Source organism: Triticum aestivum, chromosome 4D (assembly GCF_018294505.1).
Source record: "Triticum aestivum cultivar Chinese Spring chromosome 4D, IWGSC CS RefSeq v2.1, whole genome shotgun sequence".
NCBI classification, from domain to species: domain Eukaryota; kingdom Viridiplantae; phylum Streptophyta; class Magnoliopsida; order Poales; family Poaceae; genus Triticum; species Triticum aestivum.
Genome location: NC_057805.1, coordinates 17,222,498 through 17,235,866, shown reverse-complemented (window position 1 = coordinate 17,235,866; position 13,369 = coordinate 17,222,498). Strand labels below are relative to the sequence as shown.

Genomic DNA, 13,369 nt, shown 5'->3' with positions numbered 1-13,369 from the left:
GTGAGCGTGTCATAGGCCCCGGTTTGGTACCTGCACAGTACCTGGATCAGTAGCACTGGTGAACTGATAGATCTACTACTCCATCTGAGAGCGTTTTTTTTTTGCGGGTATCTGAGAGCGGTTGTTGCAATAGGTGGTAACGTGTACTCTCTTGTCAAACACGGGAGGGAGCTACCATCAACGTCGACCTGTAAATAGTACTCTCTCCGTAAAAAAAATATAAGAGTCGGTTTGATACTAAAGTAGTGGTCTAAAATGTCTTATATTTTTACAGAGTGAGCTAAATAGTTTTCGCAGCCAACTGCTTCGAGATTTTCTCATCGAGCTGCGCGCGCCCGAATCTTGACGCTTCATCAAACGGCCCTCGACGGCGACTCGTCCATCCACGTGCCGCGTTTTACGGCCAAGCTAATTAAATTTACATACGGTGACAATTTTATCGTACGCGCGCTCGCAGCGCCATCAAACGATTCGCAATTATGCTGTCTCTTGCGCCGGACATGGTCTATCATCACGCCCGCATGTGAAGCTCGGCACGCGCACCGGACTGGAGCTCCTGTGGCGCGCACAGTGGCACGTACGTACGCTCGTCGCGCGATGGCACTTGGCAGGGCGCCGAGCGCCGAGCTGACATGGGAATAGTAACGACCACGAGGCGGTGCTGCCGCGACTGCGCTGGTGCGCGCGCGCTGACACGGTGCCGCCGTGACGCGGTGGCCGGACCGGGGGACGGCAAGCAATGCCGCCGCCACGACCACGTGGCATTTCTTTTGGCCGGGCCGACCTATACTATACATACCCTAAACCCTAAACCGTGAGAAACGGGCCCCCCGGCTCGGCATACGCGTGGCCGGCCCGTCTCCCGGTCCCGGGGCTCCTGCGTGCGCCGCTAGTGTGGTGGTACTAGGCGAGAGTCATGGTGAACACGGAGGGGTGCTAGTGGCGAGTTGTGGCGCGCGGGCTCTGCTGCCGCTGCCGTGACCTTAATAGGGGCCACGGCTTGCTGGCCACTGCACCGAGGGGAGAGAAGCGACGTACGCGCGTGAGCATGAATGTACCCTTGCACCTGGACTACAAAAGAAGATGCACCTGCAAAGTGGAAAGCACCAACACTTTCCACCAGATGGGGCTCGCCTATCTGAAAAAACGTGCTTGGACAGTCGATAAGGTGCTGCGGGCTCGTTCCATGGGTTCAATCGATAAGATGCTTCCTGCGCCCAACAAACATACAGCTACTAAATATCTTCAATTCTAACATCAGTCAGTCCTGCCATGGCATTGCCTGCATCACCTTCCTCCTAACACCCGGGCACCAAAAAATGCCCAGCCCACTACCAAAACAATGCCTCCCTCTCGCTGCCACCCCAACTCATCATGCAGGTGCGCTATTTACATACAGATTACAACAGACGCTGTCACCTAAATTCAGAAGAACCAAACAGACAAAGAAGAGACTAAAGCACCACCTACCTGCCTAGTTCCTCATCTAACAGGAAGAAGAATCCTACCAAGGAAACCTCGTGTCACAAAAGGTACCCCGGTTACCGGTTGTTCTGGGGACAAACAAAATAAGCCGAAGAGGAGGGCATACATACACACACCAACGACGACCTCAGGACGACGCGTACATGGAATCCTCAATGAAGTGCTGAACTTCCGTGACAACACAATGAGCCATAAAAATCGGTGATGGTCAGCCGCGAATCTTGCCCAACACCTGCAGTGCCTCAGTAGCTGTCTATCGAATCGTCGGAAATGATGTTTGATCTCGAGGAGAAGATGGCGCGCGCTGAGCTGTAACATGCGTGCCACACCTCGACATACCGTCGACGCTACGCTGTGTTACGTTTCAGTGCTTTGACTGCTCTGATCCTCCTTGCACTTTGCAATCACGCCTCGAAGCTCGGAGCAAAGTCTGGCAACCTCGGGATTGTCCCAGTGTGGTCTGACCTGGTCCATCAGCATGCTGCACGGATCAGGATCAGGGTCGATGGGAGGCAAATCCCGTGGCACCAGAGGGACAAGAAAGGGGTGTTGAAGCAACTGAGGTATTCTCCACCGTTCGTCTCGGTCCCAGGCCAGGCACCTTTGCATGAGATCAATAAGCCATGGGTTGTCGACCGGTTCATAACTGATCTTGTGGTTCCTATCGGTAACAGCTTTGAATTTGGTCCAGAAAGTCGTGTAGTCTGCAAATGGTGTCTTACCATACACCATCTGATAAAGAATACATCCAAGAGACCAGATATCAGTTGGCCGACCACACTTGAAAATGTTCCCACTGGAATCTTGCTCATTGCATAGCAATGCTTCGGGTGACATGTAGTTAAGTGTTCCTACCTGCTCTTTACAGGGAGAGATCAAAGATTAGCATGCCAGATACAACAAATCTTGATGTGACTGGTCAGTAATATTCTTACTAATACAACAAGTATATGCAATGGCAGAAATAAACGAGCGAAAGCAAATTGCATCCCACGGTACCTGAGAATCACGCTGAATGTTTGTCGTATCATTCATTATAGCTTTGGCAATGCCAAAGTCTATTAGCTTCAGTGATCCCTTCACAAGCATAAAATTTGCAGGCTTCAAATCGGAATGCACTATCCGTTCCTCATGTATTGTATTGACTGCTTCAAGCATTTGCTAAAACACAAAACAAGGTAAATTTGAGAAGGCGCTAGGATTTTTGAAATTCAGAATAAAATAACCACTTATCTGAACGCATTCATTATTAATAATGCAGGTACAAGTTCTAGTAACCGATGTCCCCAAAATGTAAGGTGTATATTTTGATTCGTTAAGAGAAGGTTTGGGCTAACAAAGACATGTGGTTTATGTGACATAAAATTGATGTTATTAAAATGATTGCATTTTTATATCACATACACAACCACACACTAATCAATTAATTATTGGTCAGAGCCCTGTCTCAATGAATCACTGCACATTACATGTTGGGACGGAGCAAGTATATGTTTAACAGAGCCACATTACATGCATGACTAAAATTTGCACTACTTCCAGCTCTATCTGTATAAAATATTAACCTACATTGCACAGAAGACGTATTGGGGTCTAGTACAAACTTTAAAAGCACAGTAACTCAATAGAATGCAGGAGCATTAACCTAAGCAGGACACATACAAATGAACAATGGAAAATTGTGTAGCAGTTCGGCAAGAGGCAATGCCATTTAAAATCTGGAACAATAGTTCTTGGATAAATTGATAACATACTCTACAATAAGTTAACATGATTTGGTTCACCGAGTCAACTAGAGCAATTTTTTAATGTTGATTTGAAGATTTGGAAGAAAAGCTTGCATCAAAGGTATCCACCTACATTCTAGTTCATAGTTAAGCTAATTGTCCTCTACTCAAGCCTTATGCTATTACTTAAATCGAATTAAATAAAGGTTACCTGCCAATAAAACCGCAGCCAATTTTCATCTATTTTCATATTTGAGTTGTTCCTCTCCTTCCACTTCTGAGCAACCATATGTGCTAAATCAATTTCGCCAAACTCAAGGACCATGTAAATGTATTGATCATCCTTAATTTTTCCATCCCGAGGTGAGATAGGGCCTTCTTTAAGTAAATTTTTATCAGTGACCTGATACATGCCAAAAGCCTTAGGTAGATTAGATAATATTTCCTCTATACAGTGAAAGTATCCTGTGCACAGTGCTGCCGCTAAATACTACTCCCTCTGTAAACTAATAAGATGAGTGGCATATCTTACGGCAATCCACAGTTATTCGTAATCAGGTTTCACACAGCAAGACAGATTGAAAACTTGAAATTTTAATAATCACAGGCAAAGTAGGCTCCTGATAAGAAAAGATGCTAACTTTCCGCTAGCTGGGTTTTTTTCGAGTTTCATTGGCGCTAGCCTAACCATAATTGTATAGAAGTTTAAAAAATATCAAGCAATGGAAATTTCAAAGGACATGATTTTGTTATGCGTTCACCTGAAGGGCAAAAGCTATGAGAGAAGTTCTAGACAATACAAGGAGCAGAGGGAACAAGAAGCTTCCAGTTCAAAGACAATAGAAGTTAATTTTCTGTACGGCATAGTAAATAAACTAAAATATCATAGCATCCCTCTGCATTTAATAAAATACTCCGAGAACACAGAAAATGAGTCCGATAACTCAATAGAGATGCTGTGTACAAGTATCAAGTTATATGCAGCCCAAAACTAGTAGAGATAAGGTTAATACCAGTACCTCGTAATCAATTAGCTGTATGATGTTACTCTTTCCTTTCAGCTTATTTAGGTAACCGATTTCTTGGAAAAAGCCATATGCCGTCGGGTAGTCACGACCTTTAAGCTTTATCTTTTTCAGGGCGTATATTGCACGTTCCATTGATATAACTTTGTGAACTTCACTGCTGCCACCAGAACCTATTTTACCAAGTTTCTGATAAAGTTTCCCGTTCACCTTAAAGAAATGTTCAGGATCATAACCCTTTTTTCGGCGCTCCTTCTGATCCCTGTTTGCTTGCGAAGTACCCCCATCCTTGGCAGACGTAGATTGTTCATTAGCAGATAACCCTTGGCCTTGGGATGGCAAACCTCCATTGCCAGGGGCAGCTTTGTCCGTTGTATTAGGAACCTGATGGTTTTTAGGATTCCAATCACCAACACTTGATGGCATTGCAGCTTCTTGCTGTTTGGGAGGGACACTACCCGGTATAGCTGCAGATGATTCCACTGTACATTCAGGCATCTGCATTGGCGAAGCATATCGGTTACTCTGAGGAACTCGTGTATTTTGCCCTGAATGTAGTGATACAGCAGTAACAGAAGAACCAACGACAGAGCAACGGGTCATTGGCTCTCCATGATTCTGATTACAAGCTTCTTCAATCACTTTTTGAGGCAAATTTGCTGCATCATACTTGACATCCATCTCAACTGATGCACCAGCTAGCTCAAGCTTCTGATGTTTCCCGCCTTGATCATGTGCTGCCTGAGCCACATGATAATTATCTCCTGCTGACAATGAAACAGAATGCAGATAAGACAACATACTGTCCATTCTACTGTCAGTGGTTACTCCTACATTCTCACCTGCAATGTAAACCGGTAACTAAATACAGAAACAGGTCTGCATTTAACTTTACAAAATAGCCAGAGTCAAAAAAGGAATCTTACCCTGAGAAGTTAAGTGTGAATCGCCAACTGAATAAAACTGATCTTTCTTGAAACCGACGGCCACTGATGCATTTCGAGATGTGATCCGAGATGAAGAAACATCTAACGACGACTTATTCCTGTCCACAAACATATTCATTTCATTCTTCTGCTGGTCGTTTTGACCAGCAATCTGATTATGGCCATCTGTGATAGTACTCAACATGGAAGGTGTAGTCAACATGTCGTTTTGATTTGATGCCAGTACTCCTGCACCAGCGTTAACATCCTTTTGATCAGGTGACACCTTTTGCAACCTGGAGGCCGCCAGCACGCCACTCTGCTTCTGCATAGCCATTCCTCCAGAACTCTGTCGAACAGAAGGGCTGGTACCAGCTTTCGCCGGCCCCTCACCTCGAGGCAACAGGATACGAGTTGCACGCTGTGTTGTACCTGAGGCAAGTTCAAGTTAAAACAAGATGACAACGCATTTTAGACAAATTCGGTTGGAAACGAGCATCTTTCTCTGTAGCAGGGACAGGGAATAGAATCGGAAAGACAATTTAACTGTAATTCTTACCGGGAACAGGGCCTACCACAAAAATGTTTTTTTACCAGGACGATAACTCAGCTTTATGTTAAAATTCCACATATAACATTACAATATTTTATTTATTTCAAATATTTTCTAGTATGTGAAGAAAAGGTCTAGACTCTGTATAGACGGAATCTAAATTAATATAATCCATCTAAAGAAAAGTCTAGCTTCCGTATAGACAGAATCTAAATTAATATAATCCATGAGAAGAGAAGGTCTAGATTCCATATAGACGGAAATCTGAGATACAAACCGCATAGGAATTTTGCAAAAACAAAAAAAACATCAAACTAATTTCTAGGATTTTAAAACTGAGCTCAAGTCTGAAACTTTAAAACCATTTTTTCCTTAATCAAGCTGCAGTGAATATACAATTGCATTGCAGAGCAACTGAGAGGAAATGTGATATAACAACCTTCGGATAACAAACAGTATCTCGCTTCAATCTAATTTGACACACCGATTGATAGCCTTACAAAATAAGCACATCACAACTCACCATCCGCAAACAAAAGTAGAGCTAGCAGTAACAGTCAGGATCTACCTGCAGGTTCATTTCCCGTGTCCTGAAGCTACTGCGTGTTAACTTGGTTCGATTTGCATGTGACAGACATTAAACTAGATGCATAACCCTAGATGGAAGCAACGCTTAGGGTGTTTGGGTAACCATTTTTTCCTTAATCAAGCTGCAGTGAATATACAATTGCATTGCAGAGCAACTGAGAGGAAATGTGATATAACAACCTTCGAATAACAAACAATATCTCGCTTCAATCTAATTTGCCACACCGATTGATAGACTTTCTAGAACGTCTTTTTGACATAGCCTTACAAAATAAGCACATCACTGCTCACCATCCGCAAACAAAAGTAGAGCTAGCACTAACAGTCAGGATCTACTTGCAGGTTCATTTCCCGTGTCCTGAAGCTACTGCGTGTTAACTTGGTTCGATTTGCATGTGACCGACGTTAAACTAGATGCATAACCCTAGATGGAAGCAATGCTTAAGGTGTTTGGGTAACCATTTTTTTCCTTAATCAAGCTGCAGTGAATATACAATTGCATTGCAGAGCAACTGAGAGGAAATGTGATATAACAACCTTCGGATAACAAACAATATCTCGCTTCAATCTAATTTGCCACACCGATTGATAGACTTTCTAGAACATCTTTTTGACATAGCCTTACAAAATAAGCACATCACAGCTCACCATCCGCAAACAAAAGTAGAGCTAGCACTAACAGTCAGGATCTACTCTGCAGGTTCATTTCCCGTGCCCTGAAGCTACTGCTGTTAACTTAGTTCGATTTGCATGTGACAAAAGTTAAACTAAATGCATAACCCTAGATGGAACTAGCAGCAACGCTTAGGGTGTGGCTGAGCTCACCGAGGGGCCTCTGGCGCTTGCAGGCCGCATGGATCTGGCCCAGGAAGTCGAGAGGGTCGCCCGTGACGGTGGATGAGGAGGAGGAGCCCGAGGAAGAGGTGAGGTTGGTGTGGCCCGTGTCCCCGGCGGCGGGGAACGTGGCGCTCCTGCCGGCGGCCGCGGCGTCGTCGGGGGCCGGGGGCCGGAGGAAGTTACCCCTCCTCTCCATCAGCTGCGTCGGGGCAGGCGGTGGGGCCCAGCGGCATCTCGCCGGAGAGGCGGACCGGGTGGGGGAGAGACCCTAGGGTTCCGGAGCTCGAGGCGGCTGCTCCGGGGGTCGCGGAGGGAGACGCTCGGAGCCGGCGGCTTCCCGGAGCGCGGTGGGGCGGCGCGGGCGCGGCGGCGGCCGTGGGACGCGGAGCCGGAGCGAATCCGGGGGTGGGGGTGGGGCAGGAGGGAATGGCGACGGAGCCCCCAAATTTTGAAATGGAAGCCGAGCGAGCAGGACGACGGACCAAAACCTTTTTTTTTTGCCACAAATGCCGCCGCCGTGCTGGTTGGGCTAGCAGGGCCTCCTGTCCAAAGCCCAATCGTAGAACCCACTATGGGCTTTAATCAGTCGTAACCCGTCTGGCCCGGTTAAGTCGGCCTCACTACTTCCAGCGCGGTGGGGCCCAACTGTTTCCGCTCTGATTTCTCAAGCGTCCGGTGAAGCAGCAAGCGGCGGAGCGTCCCCGCGGCAAGGGATGGCGGTGTGGGCGGAGCAGCTGCAGCGCGAGCTCGCCGGCCGCGGCCTCGCCGTCGCCTCCGTTCCAGGGAAGGGCCGCGGCCTCGTCGCCGCCCGCGGCCTCGCCGTCGCCTCCGTTCCAGGGAAGGGCCGCGGCCTCGTCGCCGCCCGCAGCTTCTTCCCAGGTAACCCCGCCCTCCCCTTCCCTCGGCCGCAGCCGTTCTTTGCCCCTATGTCCCTACCTGCACACGAACCGCTCGACGAAATGCCCAGATGAATGGCACACGTAGATGTTGCTGAGATGGACGATACTGGTCCTTGAGTCGAGCTTGGCCCGCTGGTTTATGTATAATCAAGTTCATGTGGTGGGATTCTCCGACGGTTTTGCAGGGGAGGTCATTATTTGCCAAGAACCCTATGCTTCTACGCCCAACAGGATTTCGGTTGGATCGAGCTGCGACCACTGCTTCGCCTCCGGCAACCTGCGGAAGTGCTCGGTTTGTCGAGTAGCTTGGTACTGCGGGAGCGTGTGCCAGGTTCGGACTCTGCCCTTCGATTGTTTCACGCCGTTGATGGGCAGATACATGCTTCTGTCGCCATGCGTAAACATTCTTTATAGTGATTGTTATGCTTTCAGTGATGTCACTTCTTTAAGTGAAATTTTGTTACGCAGAAAGAAGAATGGAAGCTGCATCAACTCGAGTGTCAAGCCATCTCAGCTCTCACAGAGGAAAGGAAGAAGATGCTTACTCCTACAATCCGTTTGATGGTGAAGCTCATACTAAGAAGAAAACTGCAAAGCGAGAAGGTATTGGGCTGGTTTGGTCTATTCCTGACAAAAAAACTTTCTGTACAATACCTCTGTATTTTCAGTGCATCAGTGGCTTGATACTACCTTTATTTCCAGGCCATTCCATCTTCAGCAACAGATAACTACGATCTAGTGGATGCGTTGGAGTCCCGTATCCTGCCCTCTTGACACATTGATTCATGATAATTATAAAGATTACGATTTGCGAGTGTTGGATTGACTTCGCATGAATAGACATCTCGAAGGTTGATGATAATCAATTGGTCCTCTATGCTCAGATGGCTAATCTTGTGCAGCTGATTCTCCCTTCAATTGAACTTGATCTTAAGGAAATTGCACACACTTTTTCTAAGGTAATGCCCAATTGCCCATAATATGTTTTTCCTTAGGTTCAAACTGCTATAGTAGACGGAGATTCAAATTAATTATGTGATGCATTATGCTGATGAACACAGCTGGTTTCAGGTGTTATTGTGCGTGTTTGATGCCCTTGTGTTTCTCCTAATTTCCTGATATCTCAAGTAACCAAGGGCTTATATGGTCTTGTTTGAGTAGAGTAAAATCAGGTCTAAACACTTCCTGTGTAGATAAACCAGCATGCTACTGGAGAAAAGGCATGTGTTCTCTAAATATTGCGAAATGGGCCCTTTTTGTAAATCGAAAATACACTTTAAAGTTAAAAGAAATCTGTAGTTCTTTCCGTAAGTACATATACATTCTTATTAACCTGTAAAATTTGATAATATGTGCTACACAAAAAAAAGACAAATATGTGGATCTATAATAGATGCTATTCAGTATTGTAGATCCACACATTTGTTTTTTCTGCACCCCACAAATTAAAACAGTTTTTTTTTACATCATGTTGATCACATCTATATGTACACGTGGAATTGTTTTCAGTTTTTTTATGAAACTTTGAAATATGTTTTTTGACACAAGGGACCCGGGAGCCAAAACACCTCTCTCATGTTGTCGTAATACTTATTCTATCCCAGTTATACATTTTGCTGTGTTCTTCGGTCATTGCTATCAATAGTTTGGACCATTCCAACGAAGAGTATACTTTGATAGCAAAGCACTAAATTAAAGTGTGTGTCCGCCTAGACCATGGCCATGTTGAGATCGAGTGAATGCTCGGATGGTAGCTATGCCTCATAAGGTGTGGACTCCGACCTTTCATTGTCGCATTTCTGGGTGCCTGACTCTTCTTTATTATAAGGGCACTGAAGGGCATCTTCCCCTTGAATTATTGAAGTTTGTTTTAGAGCATGGCCATTTTCTGTAATTCTAGTCCTTTGTGTGCACAGAAGTTGGCATTGCTTATTGTCACGTGCTAGAGATCTTAGCTGTAATTGGAAGCCTTAGACCCAACCCCCTGGGCTTGGGCAGTGCCGTGATTGCAGTGCACCCGACCCAAGTACAGGTGTGCAACTGTGGGAAGGGCCGGGTTCAGAGACAAATCTCCCTTTTCTTGTTAATTAGTTCTTGCTTGAGAATAAAACTGTGCCCAAGTCCTTTTAAAGACTGGCCCTAACAAAGTGATATAGTCAAATCTTAGTTTAACAAATGTAACTGGAAGTAAATATACTAACTTGGAAGGAAGCAGATAAAAGATAGCTCTATGTCGGCCTGCAACATCCACCTGGCTTTCCCATCACCGGCAGTTCTGTTCCTGTCCCTACCGACTGTAACTGATCAACTTACTGTCGGAGCTAGCCTTGTCGTGCCGGTGGTAGTGGTAGCACCACATGACACCTTATGATACATAACTTGTTTATGAAGTAAGTGTGAATGGTTTATCGTCTTCTACATGTGTGCAGTTTGCCTGCAATGCTCATACCATATGTGACCCTGAACTGAGGCCCCTTGGGACTGGACTGTTTCCTGCTATATCAATTATTAACCACAGGTAGTATCTGAGCTTTTGTTCACCTGTTTGGCATTTCTCTCAGATTTGATCATTTGATAAATCATTGTATTTGTATTTACCCTTTTCTGGTATAAAGTTGTGTACCAAATGCAGTTTTGTTATTTGAGGGTCGGACTGCATATGTACGCGCGTTGCAACCCTTGAGTAGCAATACTGAGGTAAGGAAAGTATTTTTTTTTGTCTTCTGCCTTCGTCATTCATTTGTTAACATGCATGCTATGCTTTCTTTTTCTTTACATTTCCTCTCATTCTGGAGAATGTTGGATGCATATGCTTTGTCAGGTATCAATAAGTTACATCGAAACTGCAGCAACCACTTTGAAGAGACACAATGATCTCAAGCAGTACTTCTTCACCTGCACATGTCCCCGATGTATTAAGGTTTTCCATTCTGCCGCTTTTTTTATTTTCCCCAGGAAATTAACATTTGACAGGGGCATATAGCACTAGCACCTTTGAGGGTCTACTAGTGCACTAGGCCACTAACAAACACATTTATAACATGTGAAAAATCCGGAAAAAATCATGACACATATATGATATATATGTACCTTGCTACAAAATTTCAAGTCAGAGCTCTGTTACATTTTCGTCAATGTTACAGGATTCTGAGGAAGATGCTCTCCTGGAGGGATACAGATGCAAGGACCAAAAGTGTGATGGCTTTCTGCTGCCTGACTCGGGTTGGTTGGAAATTAGGAAAACAATAAATGAAGAGATGGAACAAAGAAAATTCTAAATCATGAGCAATCGTTCTTTATCTTACATTCTATCTCTATTCAACATCTCCAGGAAAGAAGGCTTATACATGCCAGAAATGTAGCATTTCTAGAGATGAAGAAGAGGTAAAGAAGGTGTCGAGTGAAATATTACTGTTGTCTGACAAAGCTTCTTCGTTTCTTTCATCTGGAAGTATCCTTCGCTATCATTTTTTTCTGAAACAAATATATCTAATAAGCTTATGTTTTGTATTTCACAAAATTTGCTACCTTAATAAGCAATATAGATAATAGTGAAGCAGGTTCAGTGTACAAGACCATTGAGCAGTTAGAACAGAAGCATTACCATTCTTTCTCGACCACTTTGCTTCACACACGTGAAACACTCCTGAAGGTATATTTCTAGCTTGTGTAGGAAAAACAACTATTTAGGGATGCACAACACAACTCTGCCTATGTCTTCTAGGCATAGCCGGTCGCAAGCCCGGGTAAAGGAGGAGGGTTGTGATAGGCTTGGCGAGCCAACGTAAAAACTAGCCAGTCCCATAGGTATGAAACCCATTTGAGCGAGAGTAGTACTAGGATGGGTGACCTCCTAGGAAGTCCTCGTGAAAGGGTTTCATATCTAAGGGTTGTGATAGGCTTGGCGAGCCAACGTAAAAACTAGCCAGTCTTTTGGGTATGAAACCCATTTGGGCGAGAGTAGTACTAGGATGGGTGACCTCCTGGGAAGTCCTCGTGAAAGGGTTTCATATCTAGCCTACCCCAACTTGTTTGGGATAAAAGGCTTCGTAAGTAAGTAAAGTAGGGATGCACAACACATTTACTAGAATGACTGTATGAGTAACTACTGCCATTCACCCATGCAACTTCACTTGATCTACTATCTCACCAGGCATACCATTGCTGCAGATATATATGGAGTTGCAAGATTGGCAGACTGCATTGATGTATTGCAGATTGACTATTCCAGTTTATGAAAGTAAGGCAACCTTGATCCTATTGTATTTAACTGGGAATATCTTATGCTATACAATTATATAATATATATTTTACACCATCATGGTTCTGAATTAAAGGGTTTGAATTCTACCAAATCATATTCTGACGTCCAAGGTTAACTTCAGGAAAAACTTTGCATGTTTGTAAGAAAATTGTCTCAATCTCATGCCAGGAAGTGCTTTCCATCTGTTATCCCTATTCCTGTTTGATCTTGTTTTTTAGGCCTCTCATTTTTTTTGTCTTAAAAGTTTGATAGGCAGCAACCTGTGGGGTTAACCCATAAAGAAAGATACAGTGAAGAGTGAACTTAGGATGATCTGTTTTTGTCTCGTAAAGAAATAATTCATAGGTTGAAACCTGCTATTATGCTTCTTTTCATTGAAATCCCAAATTCCAAAACTACACTTATTGATAGCACTTGCTAAAGAAACACGTGATTTTATATTTACGAGGGACGCGCATTTGGGATCAAGCGTGAACATGTAAGTTACGACATTGGTTAATTGTTTAGTTTTGAGATGAAAATATCATCTTGAATAGTGCGCGAGAAAGTTATCAGTGAACAAAAAGTGAGAACCCTATCATGATCAGTACAATAAGTATCTATAATGCTGCAACTGCTGCTGCATGACAATGTTGATATTTTTGGCCACAACCCACAGGCCGCATAGTAGCTGGTAGAACATTATATCAGCAAGGAAGGGCAAGGGCAAAAGTTTATATACGATCTTAACAGTTTGAAAGGACATTTGCAAGCGATACAATAAAAACTGCTGACTGTTTTCATTGAAAAGAATGTTTTCTCAAATTCTCATTGCTCTTCCTTATGTTAGCTCACTGTTTATGGCAAAACTCGATGTTCGCTAATGTTGTTGCACTTTCATCAGGAGTTTACCCACCTTTTCATCCAATGGTTGGACTGCAATTCTATACTTGTGGAAAGCTCGAATGGTAAGGGTACTTTTACCTATCCACACACTTCCGTTCATGTGTCATCTATGATGTGATAGCTTTCCATGCTAGTATAGAGAAATTGGATCTTTTGCCCCACTTTACTTCTCCATTTGAT

At 44.2% G+C, this 13,369-nt stretch overlaps 2 protein-coding genes across 2 annotated transcripts in view; one reads left to right on the top strand and one right to left on the bottom strand.

Annotated features, from left to right (window-relative positions):
* Positions 1-1,227: 1,227 nt before the first annotated feature.
* LOC123095824 (serine/threonine-protein kinase MPS1) lies at positions 1,228-7,580 on the bottom strand. The gene is made up of 6 exons (XM_044517391.1): positions 7,130-7,580; positions 5,164-5,595; positions 4,232-5,079; positions 3,424-3,615; positions 2,485-2,646; positions 1,228-2,340 (listed from the first exon to the last, which is right to left on the bottom strand). Exons 1-6 carry the CDS (start codon positions 7,335-7,337, stop codon positions 1,843-1,845), a joined length of 2,340 nt encoding a protein of 779 aa, XP_044373326.1. The 5' UTR covers positions 7,338-7,580; the 3' UTR covers positions 1,228-1,842.
* Positions 7,581-7,766: 186 nt separating this feature from the next.
* The window catches only part of LOC123095825 (histone-lysine N-methyltransferase ASHR1), a 6,758-nt gene continuing 1,155 nt past the window's right edge, over positions 7,767-13,369 (top strand). The window contains exons 1-14 of the mRNA XM_044517392.1: positions 7,767-7,924; positions 7,979-8,020; positions 8,226-8,371; positions 8,509-8,643; positions 8,743-8,797; positions 8,881-8,999; positions 10,470-10,558; positions 10,656-10,737; positions 10,862-10,960; positions 11,184-11,262; positions 11,372-11,491; positions 11,586-11,692; positions 12,211-12,280; positions 13,188-13,251. Of these exons, the coding sequence (XP_044373327.1) occupies positions 7,855-7,924; positions 7,979-8,020; positions 8,226-8,371; positions 8,509-8,643; positions 8,743-8,797; positions 8,881-8,999; positions 10,470-10,558; positions 10,656-10,737; positions 10,862-10,960; positions 11,184-11,262; positions 11,372-11,491; positions 11,586-11,692; positions 12,211-12,280; positions 13,188-13,251 (1,277 nt within the window). The 5' untranslated portion in view covers positions 7,767-7,854. The remainder of the gene's footprint in view (positions 7,925-7,978; positions 8,021-8,225; positions 8,372-8,508; positions 8,644-8,742; positions 8,798-8,880; positions 9,000-10,469; positions 10,559-10,655; positions 10,738-10,861; positions 10,961-11,183; positions 11,263-11,371; positions 11,492-11,585; positions 11,693-12,210; positions 12,281-13,187; positions 13,252-13,369) is intronic.

Bases quoted from the DNA above. Each gene is read 5' to 3' on its own strand.
- LOC123095824 (XM_044517391.1), bottom strand. From the start codon at position 7,337: ATGGAGAGGAGGGGTAACTTCCTCCGGCCCCCGGCCCCCGACGACGCC. The intron at 3,616-4,231 runs GTACTGGTATTA...GGCATGTATCAG, and splicing joins TACAGCTAATTGATTACGAG to GTCACTGATAAAAATTTACT. The intron at 2,647-3,423 runs GTAACCTTTATT...TTTGTGTTTTAG, and splicing joins GGCTGCGGTTTTATTGGCAG to CAAATGCTTGAAGCAGTCAA.